The 22,311-nt window shown below is 51.0% G+C and overlaps 1 protein-coding gene across 1 annotated transcript in view; it reads right to left on the bottom strand.

Moving 5' to 3' along the window:
- The window catches only part of LOC138520069 (hatching enzyme 1.2-like), a 56,801-nt gene extending 42,147 nt beyond the window's left edge, over positions 1-14,654 (bottom strand). Inside the window, exon 1 of the mRNA XM_069632596.1 lies at positions 14,554-14,654. Coding sequence (XP_069488697.1) covers positions 14,554-14,637 — 84 coding nt within the window. The 5' untranslated portion in view covers positions 14,638-14,654. The remainder of the gene's footprint in view (positions 1-14,553) is intronic.
- Between the last annotated feature and the right edge of the window lie 7,657 nt (positions 14,655-22,311).

Below are 22,311 nucleotides of genomic sequence, written 5' to 3'. Positions count from 1 at the left end.
TCACCAGTTGGTTCCTAGAGCCCAGGCAATGCCAGGGAAGCCGGCCACTACCCGATCACTCTTGGGCAGGTAAGTTCCATCCCACAGGCTTTCCTTCAGATTCACTGGTAGCTTCCTAGAGCCCATGCACTGCCAGGGATGCCTGCAACTACCTGATATGTCTGGGGCATGTATGTTCCATCCCACAGGCTTTCCTTCAGATTCACCAATTGCTTCCTAGTGCCCAGGCACTGCCAGGGAAGCCTGCCACTACCCAATCAATCTTGGGCAGGTAGGTTCCATCCCACAGGCTTTCGTTCAGATTCACTGGTTGCCTCCTAGAGCCCAGGCCCTGCCAGGGATGCCTGCAACTACCTGATAAGTCTGTGGCCTGTATGTTCCATCCCACAGGCCTTCCTTCAGATTCACCAATTGCTTCCTAGAGCCAAGGCACTGCCAGGGAAGCCTGCCACTACCCGATCAATCTTGGGCAGGTAAGTTCCATCCCACAGGCTTTCCTTCAGATTCACTGGTTGCGTCCTAGAGCCCAGGCACTGCCAGGGAAGCTTGCCACTACCCAATCAGTCTGAGGCAGTTAAGTTCCGTCCCACAGGCTTTCCTTCAGATTCACCAGTTGCTTCCTAGAGCCCAGGCACTGCCTGGGAAGCCGGCGACTACCCGATCACTCTTAGGCAGGTAAGTTCCATCCCACAGGCTTTCCTTCAGATTCACCAGTTGCTTCCTAGAGCCCAGGCACTGCCAGGGAAGCTGGCCACTACCCGATCAGCGTGGGGCAGGTAAGTTCCATCCCACAGGCTTTCCTTCAGATTCACCAGTTGCTTCCGGGAGCCCAGACACTGCCAGGGAAGCCCGCCACTACCTAATCACTCTTGGGCAGGTAAATTCCATCCCACAGGCTTTCCTTCAGATTCACCGGTTGCTCCCTGGAGCCCAGGCACTGTCAGGGATGCCCGCCACTACCCGATCACTCTTAGGAAGGTAAGTTCCATCCCACAGGCTTTCCTTTAGATTCACCAGTTGCTTCCTAGAGCCCAGGCACTGCCAGGGAAGCTGGCCACTACACGATCAGCCTTGGGCAGGTAAATTCCATTCCACAGGCTTTCCTTCAGATTCACGGGTTGCTTTCTAGAGCCCAGGCACTGCCAGGGAAGCCTGCCACTACCCGATCAGTCTTGGGAAGGTAAGTTTGAACCCACAGGCTTTCCTTCAGATTCACTGGTTGCTTCCTGGAGCCCAGCACTGCCAGGGAAGCTGGCCACTGTCCGATCAGTCTGGGGCAGTTAGGTTCCATCCCACTGGCTTTCCTTCAGATTCACCGGTTGCTTTCTAGAGCCCAGGCACTGCCAGGGAAGCCTGCCACTACCCGATCAGTCTTGGGAAGGTAAGTTCCAACCCACAGGCTTTCCTTCAGATTCCCCAGTTCCTTCCTAGAGCCCAAGCACCGCCAGGGAAGCCCGCCACTATCCGATCAGTATTGGGCAGGTAAATTTCATCCCACAGGCTTTCCTTCAGCTTCCCCAGTTGCTTCCTAGAGCCCAGGCACTGCCAGGGAAGCCCGCCGCTACCTGATCACTCTTGGGCAGGTAAGTTCAACCCCACAAGCTTTCCTTCAGATTCACCAAGTTGCTTCCTAGAGCCCAGACACTGCCAAGGAAGCCCGCCACTACCCGATCACTCTTGGGCAGGTAAGTTCCATCCCACAGGCTTTCCTTCAGATTCACTGGTTGCTTCCTAGAGCCCAGACACTGCCAGGGATGCCTGCAACTACCTGATAAGTCTTGGGCCTGTATATTCCATCCCACAGGCTTTCCTTCAGCTTCACCAATTTCTGCCTAGAGCCCAGGCACTGCCAGGGAAGCCTGCCACTACCCGATCAATCTTGGGCAGGTAAGTTCCATCCCACAGGCTTTCCTTCAGATTCACTGGTTGCTTCCTAGAGTCCAGGCAATGCCAGGGAAGCTGGCCACTACCCGACAAGTCTGGGGTAGTTAAGTTCCATCCCACAGGCTTTCCTTCAGATTCACCAGTTGCTTCCTAGAGCCCAGGCACTGCCAGGGAAGCCAGCCACTACCCGATAAGTCTGGGGCATGTAAGTTCCATCCCACAGGCTTTCCTTCAGATTGGCCAGTTGCTTCCTAGAGCCCAGGCACTGCCAGGGACGCTGGCCACTACCCGATCAGTCTGGGGCAGGTAAGTTCCATCCCACAGGCTTTCCTTCAGATTCACCAGTTGGTTCCTAGAGCCCAGGCAATGCCAGGGAAGCCCGCCGCTACCTGATCACTCTTGGGCAGGTAAGTTCAACCCCACAAGCTTTCCTTCAGATTCACCAAGTTGCTTCCTAGAGCCCAGACACTGCCAAGGAAGCCCGCCACTACCCGATCACTCTTGGGCAGGTAAGTTCCATCCCACAGGCTTTCCTTCAGATTCACTGGTAGCTTCCTAGAGCCCATGCACTGCCAGGGATGCCTGCAACTACCTGATATGTCTGGGGCATGTATGTTCCATCCCACAGGCTTTCCTTCAGATTCACCAATTGCTTCCTAGTGCCCAGGCACTGCCAGGGAAGCCTGCCACTACCCAATCAATCTTGGGCAGGTAGGTTCCATCCCACAGGCTTTCGTTCAGATTCACTGGTTGCCTCCTAGAGCCCAGGCCCTGCCAGGGATGCCTGCAACTACCTGATAAGTCTGTGGCCTGTATGTTCCATCCCACAGGCCTTCCTTCAGATTCACCAATTGCTTCCTAGAGCCAAGGCACTGCCAGGGAAGCCTGCCACTACCCGATCAATCTTGGGCAGGTAAGTTCCATCCCACAGGCTTTCCTTCAGATTCACTGCTTGCTTCCTAGAGCCCAGGCACTGTCAGGGAAGCTTGCCACTACCCGATCACTCTGAGGCGGGTAAGTTCCATCCCACAGGCTTTCCTTCAGATTCACCAGTTGCTTCCGGGAGCCCAGACACTGCCAGGGAAGCCCGCCACTACCTAATCACTCTTGGGCAGGTAAATTCCATCCCACAGGCTTTCCTTCAGATTCACTGGTTGCTCCCTGGAGCCCAGGCACTGTCAGGGATGCCCGCCACTACCCGATCACTCTTAGGCAGGTAAGTTCCATCCCACAGGCTTTCCTTTAGATTCACCAGTTGCTTCCTAGAGCCCAGGCACTGCCAGGGAAGCTGGCCACTACACGATCAGCCTTGGGCAGATAAGTTCCATTCCACAGGGTTTCCTTCAGATTCACGGGTTGCTTTCTAGAGCCCAGGCACTGCCAGGGAAGCCTGCCACTACCCGATCAGTCTTGGGAAGGTAAGTTTGAACCCACAGGCTTTCCTTCAGATTCACTGGTTGCTTCCTGGAGCCCAGGCACTGCCAGGGAAGCTGGCCACTGCCCGATCAGTCTGGGGCAGTTAGGTTCCATCCCACAGGCTTTTCTTCAGATTCACCGGTTGCTTTCTAGAGCCCAGGCACTGCCAGGGAAGCTTGCCACTACCCGATCAGTCTTGTGAAGGTAAGTTCCAACCCTCAGGCTTTCCTTCAGATTCCCCAGTTGCTTCCTAGAGCCCAAGCACCGCCAGGGAAGCCCGCCACTATCCGATCAGTATTGGGCAGGTAAGTTCCATCCCACAGGCCTTCCTTCAGCTTCCCCAGTTGCTTTCTACAGCCCAGGCACTGCCAGGGAAGCCCGCCGCTACCTGATCACTCTTGGGCAGGTATGTTCAACCCCACAGGCTTTCCTTCACATTCACCAAGTTGTTTCCTAGAGCCCAGACACTGCCAAGGAAGCCGGCCACTACCCGATCACTCTTGGGCAGGTAAGTTCCATCCCACAGGCTTTCCTTCAGATTCACTGGTTGCTTCCTAGAGCCCAGACACTGCCAGGGATGCCTGCAACTACCTGATAAGTCTTGGGCCTGTATATACCATCCCACAGGCTTTCCATCAGATTCACCAATTTCTGCCTAGAGCCCATGCACTGCTAGGGAAGCCTGCCACTACCCGATCAATCTTGGGCAGGTAAGTTCCATCCCACAGGCTTTCCTTCAGATTCACTGGTTGCTTCCTAGAGTCCAGGCACTGCCAGGGAAGCTGGCCACTACCCGACAAGTCTGGGGTAGTTAAGTTCCATCCCACAGGCTTTCCTTCAGATTCACCAGTTGCTTCCTAGAGCCCAGGCACTGCCAGGGAAGCCAGCCACTACCCGATCAGTCTGGGGCATGTAAGTTCCATCCCACAGGCTTTCCTTCAGATTGGCCAGTTGCTTCCTAGAGCCCAGGCACTGCCAGGGACGCCGGCCACTACCCGATCAGTCTGGGGCAGGTAAGTTCCATCCCACAGGCTTTCCTTCAGATTCACCAGGTGGTTCCTAGAGCCCAGGCACTGCCAGGGAAGCCGGCCACTACCCGATCACTCTTGGGCAGGTAGGTTCCATCCCACAGGCTTTCTTTCAGATTCACTGGTTGCTTCCTAGAGCCCAGGCACTGCCAGGGAAGCCCGCCGCTACCTGATCACTCTTGGGCAGGTAAGTTCAACCCCACAGGCTTTCCTTCACATTCACCAAGTTGTTTCCTAGAGCCCAGACACTGCCAAGGAAGCCGGCCACTACCCGATCACTCTTGGGCAGGTAAGTTCCATCCCACAGGCTTTCCTTCAGATTCACTGGTTGCTTCCTAGAGCCCAGACACTGCCAGGGATGCCTGCAACTACCTGATAAGTCTTGGGCCTGTATATACCATCCCACAGGCTTTCCATCAGATTCACCAATTTCTGCCTAGAGCCCATGCACTGCTAGGGAAGCCTGCCACTACCCGATCAATCTTGGGCAGGTAAGTTCCATCCCACAGGCTTTCCTTCAGATTCACTGGTTGCTTCCTAGAGTCCAGGCACTGCCAGGGAAGCTGGCCACTACCCGACAAGTCTGGGGTAGTTAAGTTCCATCCCACAGGCTTTCCTTCAGATTCACCAGTTGCTTCCTAGAGCCCAGGCACTGCCAGGGAAGCCAGCCACTACCCGATCAGTCTGGGGCATGTAAGTTCCATCCCACAGGCTTTCCTTCAGATTGGCCAGTTGCTTCCTAGAGCCCAGGCACTGCCAGGGACGCCGGCCACTACCCGATCAGTCTGGGGCAGGTAAGTTCCATCCCACAGGCTTTCCTTCAGATTCACCAGGTGGTTCCTAGAGCCCAGGCACTGCCAGGGAAGCCGGCCACTACCCGATCACTCTTGGGCAGGTAGGTTCCATCCCACAGGCTTTCTTTCAGATTCACTGGTTGCTTCCTAGAGCCCAGGCACTGCCAGGGATGCCTGCAACTACCTGATAAGTCTGGGGCCTGTATGTTCCATGCCACAGGCTTTCCTTCAGATTCACCAATTGCTTCCTAGTGCCCAGGCACTGCCAGGGAAGCCTGCCACTACCCAATCAATCTTGGGCAGGTAAGTTCCATCCCACAGGCTTTCCTTCAGATTCACTGGTTGCTTCCTAGAGCCCAGGCACTTTCAGGGAAGCTGGCCACTACCCGATCAGTCTGGAGCAGTTAAGTTCCATCCCACAGGCTTTCCTTCAGATTCACCAGTTGCTTCCGGGAGCCCAGGCACTGTCGGGGAAGCCCACCACTACCTAATCACTCTTGGGCAGGTAAGTTCCATCCCACAGGCTTTCCTTCAGATTCACTGGTTGCTTCCTAGAGCCCAGGCACTGCCAGGGATGCCTGCAACTACCTGATAAGTCTGGGGCCTGTATGTTCCATCCCACAGGCTTTCCTTCAGATTCACCAATTGCTTCCTAGTGCCCATGCACTGCCAGGGAAGCCTGCCACTACCCAATCAATCTTGGGCAGGTAAGTTCCATCCCACAGGCTTTCCTTCAGATTCACTGGTTGCTTCCTAGAGCCCAGGCACTGCCAGGGAAGCTGGCCACTACCCGATCAGCCCTTGGCAGGTAAGTTCCATCCCACAGGCTTTCCTTAAGATTCACTAGTTGCTTCTTAGAGCCCAGGCACTGCCAGGAATGCCTGCAACCACCTGATTAGTCTGGGGCCTCTTTGTTCCATCCCACAGGCTTTCCTTCAGATTCACCAATTGCTTCCTAGAGCCCAGGCACTGCCAGGGAAGCCTGCCACTACCCGATCAATCTTGGGCAGGTAGGTTCCATCCCACAGGCTTTCCGTCAGATTCACTGGTTGCTTCCTAGAGCCCAGGCACTGCCAGGGAAGCTGGCCACTACCCTGATCAGTCTGGGGCAGTTAAGTTCCATCCCACAGGCTTTCCTTCATATTCACCAATTGCTTTCTAGAGCCCAGGCACTGCCAGGGAAGTCGGCCACTACCCGATCAGTCTGGGGCAGGTAAGTTCCATCCCACAGGCTTTCCTTCAGATTCACCAGTTGCTTCCGGGAGCCCAGACACTGCCAGGGAAGCCCGCCACTACCTAATCACTCTTGGGCAGGTAAGTTCCATCCCACAGGCTTTCCTTCAGATTCACCAGTTGCTTCCTAGAGCCCAGGCACTGCCAGGGAAGCTGGCCACTACCCGATCAGCCTTGGGCAGGTACGTTCCATCCCACAGGCTTTCCTTCAGATTCTCGGGTTGCTTTCTAGAGCCCAGGCACTGCCAGGGAAACCTGCCACTACCCGATCAGTCTTGGGCAGGTATGTTCCAACCCACAGGCTTTCCTTCAGATTCACTGGTTGCTTCCTGGAGCCCAGGCCCTGCCAGGGAAGCTGGCCACTGCCCGATCAGTCTTGGGCAGTTAGGTTTCATCCCACAGGCTTTCCTTCAGATTCACCAGTTGCTTCCTAGAGCCCAGGCACTGCCAGGGAAGCCGGCCACTACCTGTTCAGTCTGGGGCACCTTAGTTCCATCCCACAGGCTTTCCTTCAGATTCCCCAGTTGCTTCCTAGAGCCCAAGCACCGCCAGGGAAGCCCGCCACTATCCGATCAGTCTTGGGCAGATAAGTTCCATCCCACAGGCTTTCCTTCAGCTTCCCCAGTTGCTTCCTAGAGCCCAGTCACTGCCAGGGAAGCCGGCCAGTACCTGATCGCTCTTGGGCAGGTAAGTTCCATCCCGCAGGCTTTCCTTCAGATTCACCAGTTGCCAGTCATGTATGGGCAATGCACCACTGGCACGCGGACCTCCAAGCGCTGAAGTCATACTCCACAGTCACTCGCGGCGCTACGGCTGGCGAGGCTCCTGTTCAAGATCTTCTACTTGGAACATTCTGGAATGGCGGCCACTCTACCCCCCAGGCTTCCCCCATGCATGTTCTCAGAGTGCAGTAAGCTCCCATGCTGCGGGCCTGAAGACACTGTTTGCGTGGGGCCCCAGGAGCACCGGGCTCCAAGAGCTCAGGGCCCCAGGAGCGCGGGGCAAAGTGATGGCCAGTGTTTGGCAAATCTCTTGCCCTGTGCTTCAGAAAATCAACACACAATGCAAAGCAACAATGTTTAGTGCACAATTTACTGCTGTCTCAGGTATGCCATCACTCTCTCCCCATCATCACATGAAGCTTCCGGGATGCCATCTCACCCGGGACCCCCAGACTGCACTACACTCTGCACAGCCCCCATGTGCATTGAAGAGGGGCACAGTATTACCTCTGCGGGAAGTTGGTAGCATTCTCTGCCAAAGAGGTACGCCAGAGGTATGGGGGTGACTACGAGCTTACCCGTTCTGCTCCCAAAGGCCCCAAACTCCCCTACCCCCAGTAACAAACGGAGGACTGAGCCAAGGGGAAGTTAGAACTTTCATTTATTACAAAAAGCCGGAAGGGATCATACAGGACATTCCCAAATCTCTAAAATCACAAATCCAACCAACACCTCACTGCTTTCTGGTTGGATTTTGATGTACTTAACCTCCACCCAATCGGCATCAGCTGCCCCAGGATCCTAACAGCAACGCACGCTTGAAAGCCCCTTGAACAAGTCTCTAAATAGCAGCTGGATCTGGGTCCCAAGTCTCTAAACAGCAGCTGGATCTAGGTCCCAAGTCTCCAAACAGCAGCTGGATCTAGGTCCCAAGTCTCTAAACAGCAGCTGGATCTAGGTCCCTAGTCTCCAAACAGCAGCTGGATCTACGTCCCGAGTCTCCAAACAGCAGCTGGATCTGGGTCCCAAGTCTCTAAACAGCAGCTGGATCTGGGTCCCGAGTCTCTAAACAGCAGCTGGATCTGGGTCCCAAGTCTCCAATCAGCAGCTGGATCTGGGTCCCAAGTCTCTAAAAAGCAGCTGGATCTAGGTCCCAATTCTCCAAACAGCAGCTGGATCTAGGTCCAAAGTTTCTAAACAGCAGCTGGATCTAGCTCCCTAGTCTCCAAACAGCAGCTGGATCTAGGTCCCAAGTCTCCAAAAAGCAGCTGGATCTGGGTCCCAAGTCTCTAAACAGCAGCTGGATCTGGGTCCTGAGTCTCTAAACAGCAGCTGGATCTGGGTCCCAAGTCTCTAAACAGCAGCTGGATCTGGGTCCCATGTCTCTAAACAGCAGCTGGATCTGGGTCCCGAGTCTCTAAACAGCAGCTCGATCTGGGTCCAAAGTCTCTAAACAGCAGCTGGATCTGGGTCCCAAGTTCCTAAACAGCAGCTGGATCTGGGTCCCAGGTCTCTAGATAGCAGCTGGATCTGGGTCCCGGGTCCCAAGTGTCTAAACAGCAGCTGGATCTGGGTCCCAAGTGTCTAAACAGCATCTGGATCTGGGTACCAAGTCTCTAGACAGAAGCTGGATCCGGGTCCCGAGTCTCTAGACAGCAGCTGTATCTGGGTCCCAAGTGTCTAAACAGCAGCTGGATCTGAGTCCCGAGTCTCGAAACAGCAGCTGGATCTGGGTCCTGAGTGTTTAAACAGCAGCTGGATCTGGGTCTCAAGTCTCTAGACAGCAGCTGGATCTGGGTCCCAAGTCTCTAGACAAAAGCTGGATCTGGGTCCCAAGTGTCTAAACAGCAGCTGGATCTGGGTACCAAGTCTCTAAACAGCTGCTGGATATGGGTCCTAAGTGTTTAAACAGCAGCTGGATCTGGGTCCCAAATCTCTAGACAGCAGCTGGATCTGGGTCCCAAGTCTCTAAACAGCAGCTGGATCTAGGTGCCTCGTCTCCAAACAGCAGCTGGATCTATGTCCCAAGTCTCCAAACAACAGCTGGATCTGGGTCCCAAGTCTCTAAACAGCAGGTGGATCTGGGTCCCGTGTCTGCAAACAACAGCTGGATCTGGATCCCGAGTCTCTAAACAGCAGCTGGATCTGGGTCCCAAGTCTCTAAGGAGCAGCTAGATTTGAGTCCCTAGTGTCTAAACAGCTGCTGGATCTGCATCCCAGGTCCCCAACCAGCAGCTGGATCTGGGTCCCAAGTCTCTAAACAGCAGCTGTATCTGGGTCCCAGGTCCCCAACCAGCAGCTGGATCTGGGTCCCAAGTCTCTAGACAGCAGCTGGATCTGGGTCCCAAGTCTCTAAACAGCAGCTGGATCTAGGTGCCTCGTCTCCAAACAGCAGCTGGATCTATGTCCCAAGTCTCCAAACAACAGCTGGATCTGGGTCCCAAGTCTCTAAACAGCAGGTGGATCTGGGTCCCGTGTCTGCAAACAACAGCTGGATCTGGATCCCGAGTCTCTAAACAGCAGCTGGATCTGGGTCCCAAGTCTCTAAGGAGCAGCTAGATTTGTGTCCCTAGTGTCTAAACAGCTGCTGGATCTGCATCCCAGGTCCCCAACCAGCAGCTGGATCTGGGTCCCAAGTCTCTAAACAGCAGCTGTATCTGGGTCCCAGGTCCCCAACCAGCAGCTGGATCTGGGTCCCAAGTCTCTAAACAGCATCTGGATCTGGGTCCCAAGTCTCTAAACAGCAGCTGGATCTGGGTCCCAAGTGTCTAAACAGCAGCTGGATCTGGGTCCCTAGTCTCTAAAGAGCAGCTGGATCTGGCTCCCAAGTCTCTTAACAGCAGCTGGATCTGGGTCCCAAGTCCCTAACCAGCAGCTGGATCTGGGTTTCAAGTCTCTAAACAGCAGCTAGGTCTGGGTCCCAAGTCCCTAACCAGCAGCTGGATCTGGGTTTCAAGTCTCTAAACAGCAGCTGGATCTGGGTCCCGAATGTCTAAAAAGCAGCTGGATCTGGGTCTCGAGTCTCTAAACAGCAGCTGGATCTGGGTCCCAAGTCCCTAAACAGCAGCTAGGTCTGGGTCCCAAGTCCCTAACCAGCAGCTGGATCTGGGTCCCAAGTCTCTAAACAGCAGCTTGATCTGGGTCCCGAATTTCTAAACAGCAGCTGCATCTGGGCCCCGAGTCTCTAAACAGCAGCTGGATCTGGGTCCCAAGTCCCTAAACAGCAGCTGGATCTATGTACCAAGTCTCCAAACAGCAGCTGGATCTGGGGCCTGAGTCTTTAAACAGCAGCTGGATATGGGTCCCAAGTCTCTAAACATCAGCTGGATCTGGGTCCCAAGTCTCTAAACAGCAGCTGGATCTGGGTCCCAGGTCCCTAAACAGCATCTGGATTTGGGTCCCAAGTCTCTAAACAGCAGCTGGATCTGGGTCCCAGTTCCCTAAACAGCAGCTGGATCTGGGTCCCAAGTGTCTAAACAGCAGCTGGATCTGGGTCCCAAGTCCCTAAACAGCAGCTGGATCTGGGTCCCGAGTCTCTAAACAGCAGCTTGATCTGGGTCCCGAGTCTCTAAACAGCAGCTGGATCTGGGTTCCGAGTCTCTAAACAGCAGCTGGATCTGGGTCCCGAGACTCTAAACAGCAGCTGGATCCGGGTCCCAAGTCTCTAAACAGCAGCTAGATCCGGGTCCCATGTGTCTAAACAGCAGCTGGATCTGGGTCTCAAGTGTCTAAACAGCAGCTGGATCTGGGTCCCAAGTCTCTAAACAGCAGCTGGATCTAGGCCCCGGGTTTCTAAACAGCAGCTGGATCTGGGTTCCGAGTCTCTAAACAGCAGCTGGATCTGGGTCACAAGTGTCTAAACAGCAGCTGGATCTGGGTCCCAAGTCTCTAAACAGCAGCTGGATCTGGGTCCCGAGTCCCTAAACAGTAGCTGGATCTGGGCCCCGAGTCTCTAAACAGCAGCTGGATCTGGGTCTCAAGTGTCTAAACAGCAGCTGAATCTGGGTCCCAAGTCTCTAAACAGCAGCTGGATCTGGGTCCCAAGTCTCTAAACAGCAGCTGGATCTGGGTCCCAAGTCCCTAAACAGCAGCTGGATCTGGGTCCCGAGTCTCTAAAAAGCAGCTGGATCTGGGTCCTAAGTCTCTAAACAGCAGCTAGATCTGGGTCCCAAGTCTCTAAACAGCAGCTGGATCTGGGTGCCAAGTCTCTAAACAGCAGCTGGATCTGGGTCCCGAGTCCCTAAACAGCAGCTGGACCTGGGCCCCGAGTCTCTACACAGCAGCTGGATCTGGGTCCCAAGTCTCTAAACAGCAGCTGGATCTGGGTGCCAAGTCTCTAATCAGCAGCTGGATCTGGGTCCCAAGTCTCTAAACAGCAGCTTGCTCTGGGTCTCACGTCTCTAAAGAGCAGCTGGATCTGGTTCCCTAGTCTCTAAAGAGCAGCTGGATCTGGGCCCCAAGTCTCTAAACAGCAGCTGGATCTGGGTCCCAAGGCTCTAAACAGCAGCTGGATCTGGGCCCCAAGTCTCTACACAGAAGCTGGATCTGGGTCCCGAGTCTCTAAACAGCAGCTGGATCTGGGTCACTGTCTCGACATCGTGTTTGCTGACACGCTGTTCCATGTCCCCGAGTCCCCCATGTCCCCCTAGACCTCTCCCCTGTCACGACCCCTGTTCATCGTTTGATGGGCAGAGCTACCCTTACCCTGAGCCCTTACACCCTAATGGAGTAACCGCTGCACAGACGATTTATCCTGACATCAAAATCCTGAGACTCTCTCTATGAATGCATGTGGCTTATGGTTACAAACACTTTAATGCTAGGGTGAGGTTGTGTAAAATGAATTGCACCTCTAACCCAGTGCACACTGTGCACTTAGTGATACAAGCGTTTAACCCTTTATCACAACATTATGTGTCACATATAATCTGTGGTCATTTTTAAATTCCCAAACTTCTTTGATTTTATGCAAAGCAGTCTCAAACCTTCATTGCTGCTGTTTGTCTCCTTCCCTTGTTCATAGAATAATTTCTACAATAGGACTGTACCAGAGCGTCCATCTTGCAATGGAAACCTTCTATCAGAAAATACTCTATGGTTACTCTAGGATGTGATAATGTGCTTTGCTCAGTAAGACTAAAGCAACATTCCTATTAGGTGTTCAGTGTGTACTGGACGTGATCTGTAGAAATAAACACTGCACCATTTTAAAAGAAGCCAGTTTACAATGTTAGTAAAATTAAATATTTTCCTTTTTTGAAACTTTAAGATATCTGTTTTTTTTAACTCTTACCCAGAAGCTGTCAGCAAAGGCTGGGGGGCCTCTAAAAAACGCAGCTATAACAACGTAACTCACTTCCCCCCCCCCGCTGTGTGCGACACAGCGGGGGGGGGGAGCAGAGAGAGAATAGGCAAGTATGCGAGAGATCAGTGTTCGAAAGGATGGAGAGAGAGAAAAGGAGAGAGTGGGAGATCTTTGTTTGACACGAGGGCGGGAGAGAAAAAGGTCGGTGATTGAAATGAGGGAGAGAGGGTGAGAGAAAGGGAGTGCTTGAGAGAGAGCAAAGAGAGAGAAAAGGAGAGAGTCTGAGGCAGGGGTGGACTGGCCTATAGGGAACTCTGGAGATTTCCCGGTAGGCCTCTGCACCCTGGTCAGGGGTGGACTGGCCTACAGTGAACTCTGGAGATTTCCCGGTAGGCCTCTGCACCCTGGGCAGGGGTGGGCTGGCCTCTAGGGAACTCTGGAGATTTCCTGGTAGGTCCCCGCACCCTGGGTAGGGGTGGACTGGCCTATAGGGAACTCTGGAGATTTCCCGGTAGGCCTCTGCACCGTGGGCAGGGTTGGGCTGACCTCTAGGGAACTCTGGAGATTTCCAGGTAGGCCTCTGTACCATAGGCAGGGATGGACTGGCCTCTAGGGAATTCTGGAGATTTCCCAGTAGGCCTCTGCACCCTGGGCAGGGGTGGGCTGGCCTCTAGGGAACTCTGGAGATTTCCCGGTAGGCCTCTGCACCCTGGGCAGGGGTGGACTGGCATACAGGGAACTCTGGAGATTTCCCGGTAGGCCTCTGCACCGTGGGCAGGGGTGGGCTGGCCTCTAGGGAACTCTGGAGATTTCCCGGTAGGCCTCTGCACCCTGGGCAGGGGTGGACTGGCATACAGGGAACTCTGGGGATTTCCCTGCAGGCCTCTGCACCCTGGTCAGGGGTGGACTGGCAAACAGGGAACTCTGGAGATTTCCCGGTAGGCCTCTGCACCGTGGGCAGGGGTGGGCTGGCCTCTAGGGAACTCTGGAGATTTCCCGGTAGGCCTCTGCACCCTGGGCAGGGGTGGGCTGGCCTCTAGGGAACTCTGGAGATTTCCCGGTAGGCCTCTGCACCCTGGGCAGGGGTGGACTGGCATACAGGGAACTCTGGAGATTTCCCGGTAGGCCTCTGCACCGTGGGCAGGGGTGGGCTGGCCTCTAGGGAACTCTGGAGATTTCCCGGTAGGCCTCTGCACCCTGGGCAGGGGTGGACTGGCATACAGGGAACTCTGGGGATTTCCCTGCAGGCCTCTGCACCCTGGTCAGGGGTGGACTGGCATACAGGGAACGCTGGAGATTTCCTGGTAGGCCTCTGTACCGTAGGAATCTTTTGTGTGGTCTTTGCAAATTTTACCATAGGAAAAGAGTTGGGTTACTGGAAATGTGCAATATTGGGCCTCTTTAAACAGTATTTCCAGGGCCAGTCCACCCCTGAGGGAGGGGGAGAGAGCAGAGAGAGGAACAGGACAGAGTGTGAGAGATCGGTGTTTAAAAGGAGGGAGAGAGAGAGGGAGAAGCAGTGTGAGAGGCCATTGTTTGAAACTAGGAGGGGGAAGTGCGAGAGAGGAGAGTGTAAGAGAGGCAGGGAGAGAGAGCGCAAAGAGGGAGAGAGAGAGAGAGAAAGAGAGAGAGGGAGAGTTTGAGAGGTCGGTGTTTAAAAAGAAGGAGAGAGAGAGGAAGAAGCAGTGTGAGAGGTCATTGTTTGAAACAAGGAGGGGAAAGTGGGCAGAGAGGAGAGTGCAAGCGCGGCAGGGAGAGAGAGCGCAAAGAGAGAGAAAGAGCAGGAGAGAGAGAGAGAGGGAGAGTTCGAGAGGTCGGTGTTTGAAACGCCGGGTCATGCAGCTAGTGTCCTTGTAACTCGTTAATGACCTGGGAATGCAATTCGCTGCCATACATTGGAGATACAGACAGCACCCCCCCCAGAGCCCCCCCCCACCACGTCTTAGAAGAATGCGCCGTGGGACGCTTGAAAGCCCCATGAATAGGGGAGAGGTGTAGTCCAACACTCTCAGCATTACAAGTTAAATCATTCATTCAATGCGATGTGTGCCCTGAGAGTCTCAGACAGTATTTGCATTTTCTGATTCCAGCTGGCTCACAATGCCCCAGAGGGCCATGAAGGCGGCATGTCGGCGCTATACATATGAACATACATTAAGCTCACTACTCACCTGCCCGGCGAGTCCAGGCAGCGGGAGGGCATAGAGGGCGGCCGGCAGCGCCGATAGGAGGACGCTTAGGAGTAGGAGCTTCATAGTGCCTGGAGGAGCAGCTGGATACCGAGGCACTTCGGGAGGCCTGCTCTTTATACCCTCTATCGGAGGCGGGCACGGCCAGGCCGTAGCGCGAGATGTCCTTGGACAACTCTCTGGCTAACCCGATTGGCTCATCTGCGGCTCCTAATCGACGGGGGCCCAGTGGGGCGGGGGTTGCTAGGGGGGCGGTGGGGTGGGGGGTTGGAGGTAGGGGCAACATCATAGCTGACCACAAAGACACGCCTGGATATGAGACCTTGGGCCCTTCACATTTTCCAAGACATGCCTACATCATGGAAACTATCGTGACATGTTGCTGGCCTCATATAAGAAACATGAGACCTGCCAACAATAGACGCTGGGCGCAGGGCAGTAATCCTGTAACATGTTATCTAGTGCTTCATGCTGAATTACTCTAGCTTCTAAGCTCTGTAATGATAGCAGTTACTACCCAATGTGATGGTAGTCAATGTATCAGCCTCCAAAGCTTGCGGGTTACACACAGGAATAACTAGCTGAGCTATCCTGGCCGTTACTCACACAGCAACATAATAATAATAATAATAATAATAATAATAATAAAGAGCCTCACGAAGGACTCCTCCCGTTTCTAAGCACTCTAATAGCAGGTGCCATTGTCACCCTTTTTTAATGGTGCTGTTTATCCCATTTTGAAGGATGAAAGGTGGAGTCATGACCCGCCTCGGTATTCAGACTTGCATGGACAGGCATTGGCAAGGCCAATGGGTTTGGCTTTTGTAATCTGTGCTGCCAGGGGTGGGTACCCCATGCCAGCTACTCCGACCCCTTGACATGCATGGCGGTGATGTGCTGGCTCTGTAGGACACCCTTTGCCATCGTGTTGCCATATACTCGCATCACTGAAGGGCAAAGCCACCCTGATAAAGCAGGCACTCGTGCCATTTGCCCTCTCTTGCCACTCTGGGTACATGGTGCCAGTACCTGGGCAAGGGATGGCAACCCCAGGCCCCTAGCAGCCACGCCTACCATGTGATGCCAGTGTCCAGGTGAAAGAGAGCAGCACCAGCAGCTCCCTGGCCCGCAGGTCGGCTTCTCCCCCTCCTTATGCAGCTCTATAACCAGTATTTCTAGTGTTCTTTTAAAAAAACGCGAAAGCCGCAAGTAGACCTCTTCATTATTTGTCTATTTACCGGATCCAGTCTTTTCTATAACATTCGGCCATTGGATTTCCCCATCCGCCTGGACTACAACCGACGAGTTGTTAGCAGCTTTATCTTCCGAATTGCAACGCCTATACCTCCTTGGTCACACCTGTCCTGCTCCCTACAGATCGTGCCCCCCATGTTTGGCTAAGATGTCTGTTAGGGACCACTAGTCAGTAGGCAGTCTAATAATGAGAAATGTGTTTAAAAGATGAACAGCCAAACTTATTCAGAAAGCCACAAGTACAACTTATTTCCTTTTCTTGTGTCTGCTTCCCCATAGGGTCCACTCGCCCTGAGGAAGGCATCTTTTGAAATCACTGCCCGGCAGGTGTGCTGGATTGGACACCAGCACGTAGGCAGACCTGCCAAGAGAATGATGAATAGAGAAGGACGAATGACAAGCTAAACTAAGAATCTTGAAGTTTAGAAAGAGAAAAAAAGATACTTTTTCAGATTTTTTTGCTCTCATCAATTGTTGGTCTCACACCATCTCTCATTTTGTCAAAAAAACCTCTTATGTTTGCTTATTTGCTTTGTGTGATCTTGCCTAACTGTTTCAATATATGTTCTTTCTTTGAGCACCCACATATATTTATATATATATATTTTGAATATGTGTTTTTTACAACAAATTTGTATTTCAAAATTTACAACCACCTCTTCATTTGTAATTGAACAAATCCATAAATGTTATGAAATAATCACTGGATGGCTTACAGAATTTTGATTTGGCTTACATCAGAATGACAGTGAAATAATGAGAGATACACTGTACATTTCAAGTCTACGATTTATTGAATTTATCTTTTCATCACAGTGGACCTTGTTGTTTTTTGCTTAAGATTTGTGTCCCATTCCACTGTGTTATACAGGGCCCTCCCCACTTTTTGTATGCAACGCAAAACATTGCGCCTGCCGCTGGGCCCCCCTAGGCAATGCGAGCACCTGCGCAAACAAGATTGCAATACCTGGAAACAGTGATGCGGGGACCGTGCCGCATAGCATCACGCCCAGCTGGCGTTTCCAAGGTCTCCAGGCTTTCCATGGGGTCTGGGGGGTGGGGGATGGGGGAGGAGGGATCCTGAGCTCTGCATGGGGTCAGTGCCTATGTGTGTTGTGTCAGGAGCGCGGAGGCGTCTGTGTCCAGAGGGGGACCTTGGATGACCTGGCTGGGGGCTGTGCTGTGTAGGTTGGTTGTGGATGTGTCTTAGCAGTGTAGAGGGTGTGCATTAAGAAGCCACGTGTGAGTGGCTTGGTTGGTTTGCAAGCATCACGATTCGGCTTGGTATCCTCCATTACTCTATATTTAACTCGGGGAGTATCACAAATGTTACTCATGGGTTCGGCTTGGTGTCCTCCATTACTCTATATTTAACTTGGGGAGTATCACACATGTTACTCATGGGTTCGGCTTGGTGTCCTCCATTACTCTATATTTAACAAAGGGAGTATGATACATGTTACTCGTGGGTTCGGCTTGGTGTCCACAATTACTCTATATTTAACTCGGGGAGTATGGCACATGTTACTCGTGGGTTTGGCATGGTGTCCTCCATTATTCTATATTTAACTTGGGGAGCATGACAAGTGTTAAGGTTGGTTCGGCTTGGTGTCCCCCATTACTCTATATTTAACTTGGGGAATATGGCACATTTTACTCGTGGGTTCGGCTTGGTGTCCTCCATCACTCTATATTTAACTTGGGGAGTATGGCACATGTTACTCGTGGGTTCGGCTTGGTGTCCTCCATTACTCTATATTTAACTCGGGGAGTATGACAAGAGATACTCATAGGCTCGGCTTGGTGTCCTCCATTACTCTATTCTTAACTTGGGGAGTATGGCACATGTTGCTCGTGAGTTCGGCTTGGTGTCCTCCATTACTCTATATTTAACTCGGGGAGTATGACAAGAGATACTCATAGGCTCGGCTTGGTGTCCTAAAATTACTCTATTCTTAACTTGGGCAGTATGGCACATGTTACTCGTGGGTTCGGCTTGTTGTCCTCCATTACTCTATATTTAACTCGTGGAGTATGACAAGTGATACTAGTGAGTTTGGCTTGGTGTCCTCCATTACTCTATATTTAACTTGGGGAGTATGGCACATGTTACTCGTGGGTTTGGCTTGGTGTCCTCCATTACTCAATATTTAACTCAGGGAGTATGACACACGTTACTCATGGGTTCCGCTTGGTGTCTTCTATTACTCTATATTTAACTCGGGGAGTATGACAAGTGATACTCATGGGTTCGGCTTGGTGTCCTCCATTATTCTATATTTAACTCGGGGAGTATCACACATGTTACTCGTGGGTTCGGCTTGGTGTCCTCCATTACTCTATATTTAACAAAGGGAGTATGATACATGTTACTCGTGGGTTCGGCTTGGTGTCCACAATTATTCTATAATTAACTCAGGGAGTATGAAAAGAGATACTCATGGGCTCGGCGTGGTGTCCTCCATTACTGTATATTTAACTTGGGGAGTATGGCACATGTTACTCGTCGGTTCAGTTTGGTGTCCTCCATTACTCTATATTTAACTCGGGGAGTATGACAAGTGATGCTAGTGGGTTCGGCTTGGTGTCCTACATTATTCTATATTTAACTTGGGGAGCATGACAAGTGTTAACGTTGGTTCGGCTTGGTGTCCTCCATTACTCTATATTTAACTTGGGGAGTATGGCACATTTTACTCATGGGTTCGGCTTGGTGTCCTCCATTACTCTACATTTAACTCGGGAAGTATGATAAGAGATACTCATGGGCTCGGCTTGGTGTCCTCCATTACTCTATTCTTAAATTGGGGAGTATGGCCCATGTTACTCATGGGTTCGGCTTGTTGTCCTCCATTACTCTATATTTAACTCGTGGAGTATGACAAGTGATACTAGTGGGTTCGGCTTGGTTTCCTCCATTACTCTATGTTTAACGTGGGAAGTACGGGACATGTTAATTGTGGGTTCAGATTGGTGTTGTCCATTACTCTATATTTAACTCAGGAAGTATGACAAGTGATACTAGTGGGTTTGGCTTGGTGTCCTCCATTATTCTATATTTAACTGGGGGAGTATGGCACATGTTACTCGTGGGTTTGGCTTGGTGTCCTCTATTACTCTATATTTAACTTGGGGAGTATCACACATGTTACTCGTGGGTTCGGCTTGGTGTCCTCCATTACTCTATATTTAACTCAGGGAGTATGACAAGAGAAACTCATAGGCTCGGCTTGGTGTCCTCCATTACTCTATTCTTAACTTGGGGAGTATGGCACATGTTACTCGTGGGTTTGGCTTGTTGTCCTCCATTACTCTATATTTAACTCAGGGAGTATGACACATGTTACTCATGGGTTCCGCTTGGTGTCTTCTATTACTCTATATTTAACTCGGGAAGTATGATAAGTGATACTCATGGGTTCGGCTTGGTGTCCTCCATTATTCTATATTTAACTTGGGGAGTATTACACATGTTACTCGTGGGTTCGGCTTGGTGTCCTTCATTACTCTATATTTAACAAAGGGAGTATGATACATGTTACTCGTGGGTTCAGCTTGGCGTCCACAATTACTCTATATTTAACTCAGGGAGTATGAAAAGAGATACTCATGGGCTCGGCGTGGTGTCCTCCATTACTGTATATTTAACTTGGGGAGTATGGCACATGTTACTCGTGGGTTCAGTTTGGTGTCCTCCATTACTCTATATTTAACTCGGGGAGTATGACAAGTGATACTAGTGGGGTCGGCTTGGTGTCCTACATTACTCTATATTTAACTTGGGGAGTATGGCACATGTTACTCGTGGGTTCGGCTTTGTGTCCTCCATTACTCAATATTTAACTCTGGGAGTATGACACACGTTACTCATGGGTTCCGCTTGGTGTCTTCTATTACTCTATATTTAACTCGGGGAGTATGACAAGTGATACTCATGGGTTCGGCTTGGTGTCCTCCATTATTCTATATTTAACTTGGGGAGTATCACACATGTTACTCGTGGGTTCGGCTTTGTGTCCTCCATTACTCTATATTTAACAAAGGGAGTATGATACATGTTACTCGTGGGTTCGGCTTGGTGTCCACAATTACTCTATATTTAACTCAGGGAGTATGAAAAGAGATACTCATGGGCTTGGCGTGGTGTCCTCCATTACTGTATATTTAACTTGGGGAGTATGGCACATGTTACTCGTGGGTTCAGTTTGGTGTCCTCCATTACTCTATATTTAACTCGGGGAGTATGACAAGTGATACTAGTGGGGTCGGCTTGGTGTCCTACATTATTCTATATTTAACTTGGGGAGCATGACAAATGTTAACGTTGGTTCGGCTTGGTGTCCTCCATTACTCTATATTTAACTTGGGGAGTATGGCACATTTTACTCGTGGGTTCGGCTTGGTGTCCTATATTACTCTATATTTAACTTGGGGAGTATGGCACATGTTACTCATGGGTTCAGCTTGGTGTTCTCCATTACTCTACATTTAACTCGGGAAGTATGATAAGAGATACTCATGGGCTCGGCTTGGTGTCCTCCATTACTCTATTCTTAACTTGGAGAGTATGGCCCATGTTAATCGTGGGTTCGGCTTGTTGTCCTCCATTACTCTATATTTAACTTGTGGAGTATGACAAGTGATACTAGTGGGTTCGGCTTGGTGTCCTCCATTACTCTATGTTTAACTTGGGAAGTACGGCACATGTTACTCGTGGGTTTGGCTTTGTGTCCTCCATTACTCTATATTTAACTCAGGGAGCAGACACATGTTACTCATGGGTTCCGCCTGGTGTCTTCTATTACTCTATATTTAACTCAGGGAGTATGACAAGTGATACTCGTGGGTTCGGCTTGGTGTCCTCCATTACTCTATATTTATCTCGGGGAGTATGACAAGTGATACTCGTGGGTTCTGCTTGGTTTCCTCCATTACTCTATATTTAACTTGGTGAGTATCACACATGTTACTCATGGACGCGGCGTGGTGTCCTCCATTACTCAATATTTAACTTGGTGAGTATGGCACATGTTACTTGTGGGTTCAGATTGGTGTTGTCCATTACTCTATATTTAACTCAGGAAGTATGACAAGTGATACTAGTGGGTTTGGCTTGGTGTCCTCCATTATTCTATTTTTAACTTGGGGAGTATGGCACATGTTACTCGTGGGTTTGGCTTGGTGTCCTCTATTACTCTATATTTAACTTGGGGAGTATCACACATGTTACTCGTGGGTTCGGCTTGGTGTCCTCCATTACTCTATATTTAACAAAGGGAGTATGATACATGTTACTCGTGGGTTCGGCTTGGTGTACATGATTACTCTATATTTAACTCGGGGAGTAAGAAAAGAGATACTCATGGGCTCGGCGTAGTGTCCTCCATTACTGTATATTTAATTTGGGGAGTATGGCACATGTTACTCATGGGTTCAGCTTGGTGTCCTCAATTACTCTATATTTAACTCGGGGAGCATGACAAGTAATACTAGTGGGTTCGGCTTGGTGTCCTCCATTACTCTATATTTAAGTCAGGGAGCATAACATATGTTACTATTGGGTTCGGCTTGGTGTCCTCCATTACTCTATATTTAAGTCAGGGAGCATAACATATGTTACTATTGGGTTCGGCTTGGTGTCCTCCATTACTCTATATTTAACTCGGGGAGCATGACAAGTGATGCTCGTGGGTTCGGCTTGGTGTCCTCCATTACTCTATATTTAACTTGGCGAGAATCACACATGTTACTCATGGACTCGGCGTGGTGTCCTCCATTACTCTATATTTAACTTGGGGAGTATGGCACATCTTACTTGTTGGTTTGGCTTGGTGTCCTCCATTACTCTATATTTAACTAGGGAAGTATGGCACATTTTACTCGTGGGTTCCGCTTGGTGTCCTCCATTACTCTATAATTAACTCGGTGTGTATGACGCATATTACTCATGGGTTCCGCTTGGTGTCCTCTATTACTCTATATTTATCTCGGGGAGTATGACAAGTGATACTAGTGGGAACAGTTTGGTGTCATCCATTACTCTATATTTAACTCAGGAAGTATGACAAGTGATACTAGTGGGTTTGGCTTGGTGTCCTCCATTATTCTATATTTAACTTGGGGAGTATGGCACATGTTACTCGTGGGTTTGGCTTGGTGTCCTCTATTACTCTATATTTAACTTGGGGAGTATCACACATGTTACTCGTGGGTTCGGCTTGGTGTCCTCCATTACTCTATATTTAACAAAGGGAGTATGATACATGTTACTCGTGGGTTCGGCTTGGTGTACATGATTACTCTATATTTAACTCGGGGAGTAAGAAAAGAGATACTCATGGGCTCGGCGTAGTGTCCTCCATTACTGTATATTTAATTTGGGGAGTATGGCACATGTTACTCATGGGTTCAGCTTGGTGTCCTCAATTACTCTATATTTAACTCGGGGAGCATGACAAGTAATACTAGTGGGTTCGGCTTGGTGTC

Source organism: Ambystoma mexicanum, chromosome 13 (assembly GCF_040938575.1).
Source record: "Ambystoma mexicanum isolate Mex_15411 chromosome 13, UKY_AmexF1_1, whole genome shotgun sequence".
Classification (NCBI taxonomy): Eukaryota; Metazoa; Chordata; class Amphibia; order Caudata; family Ambystomatidae; genus Ambystoma; species Ambystoma mexicanum.
The sequence above is the reverse complement of the archived record's forward strand: the minus strand, read 5'-3'. Positions and strand labels throughout refer to the sequence as shown.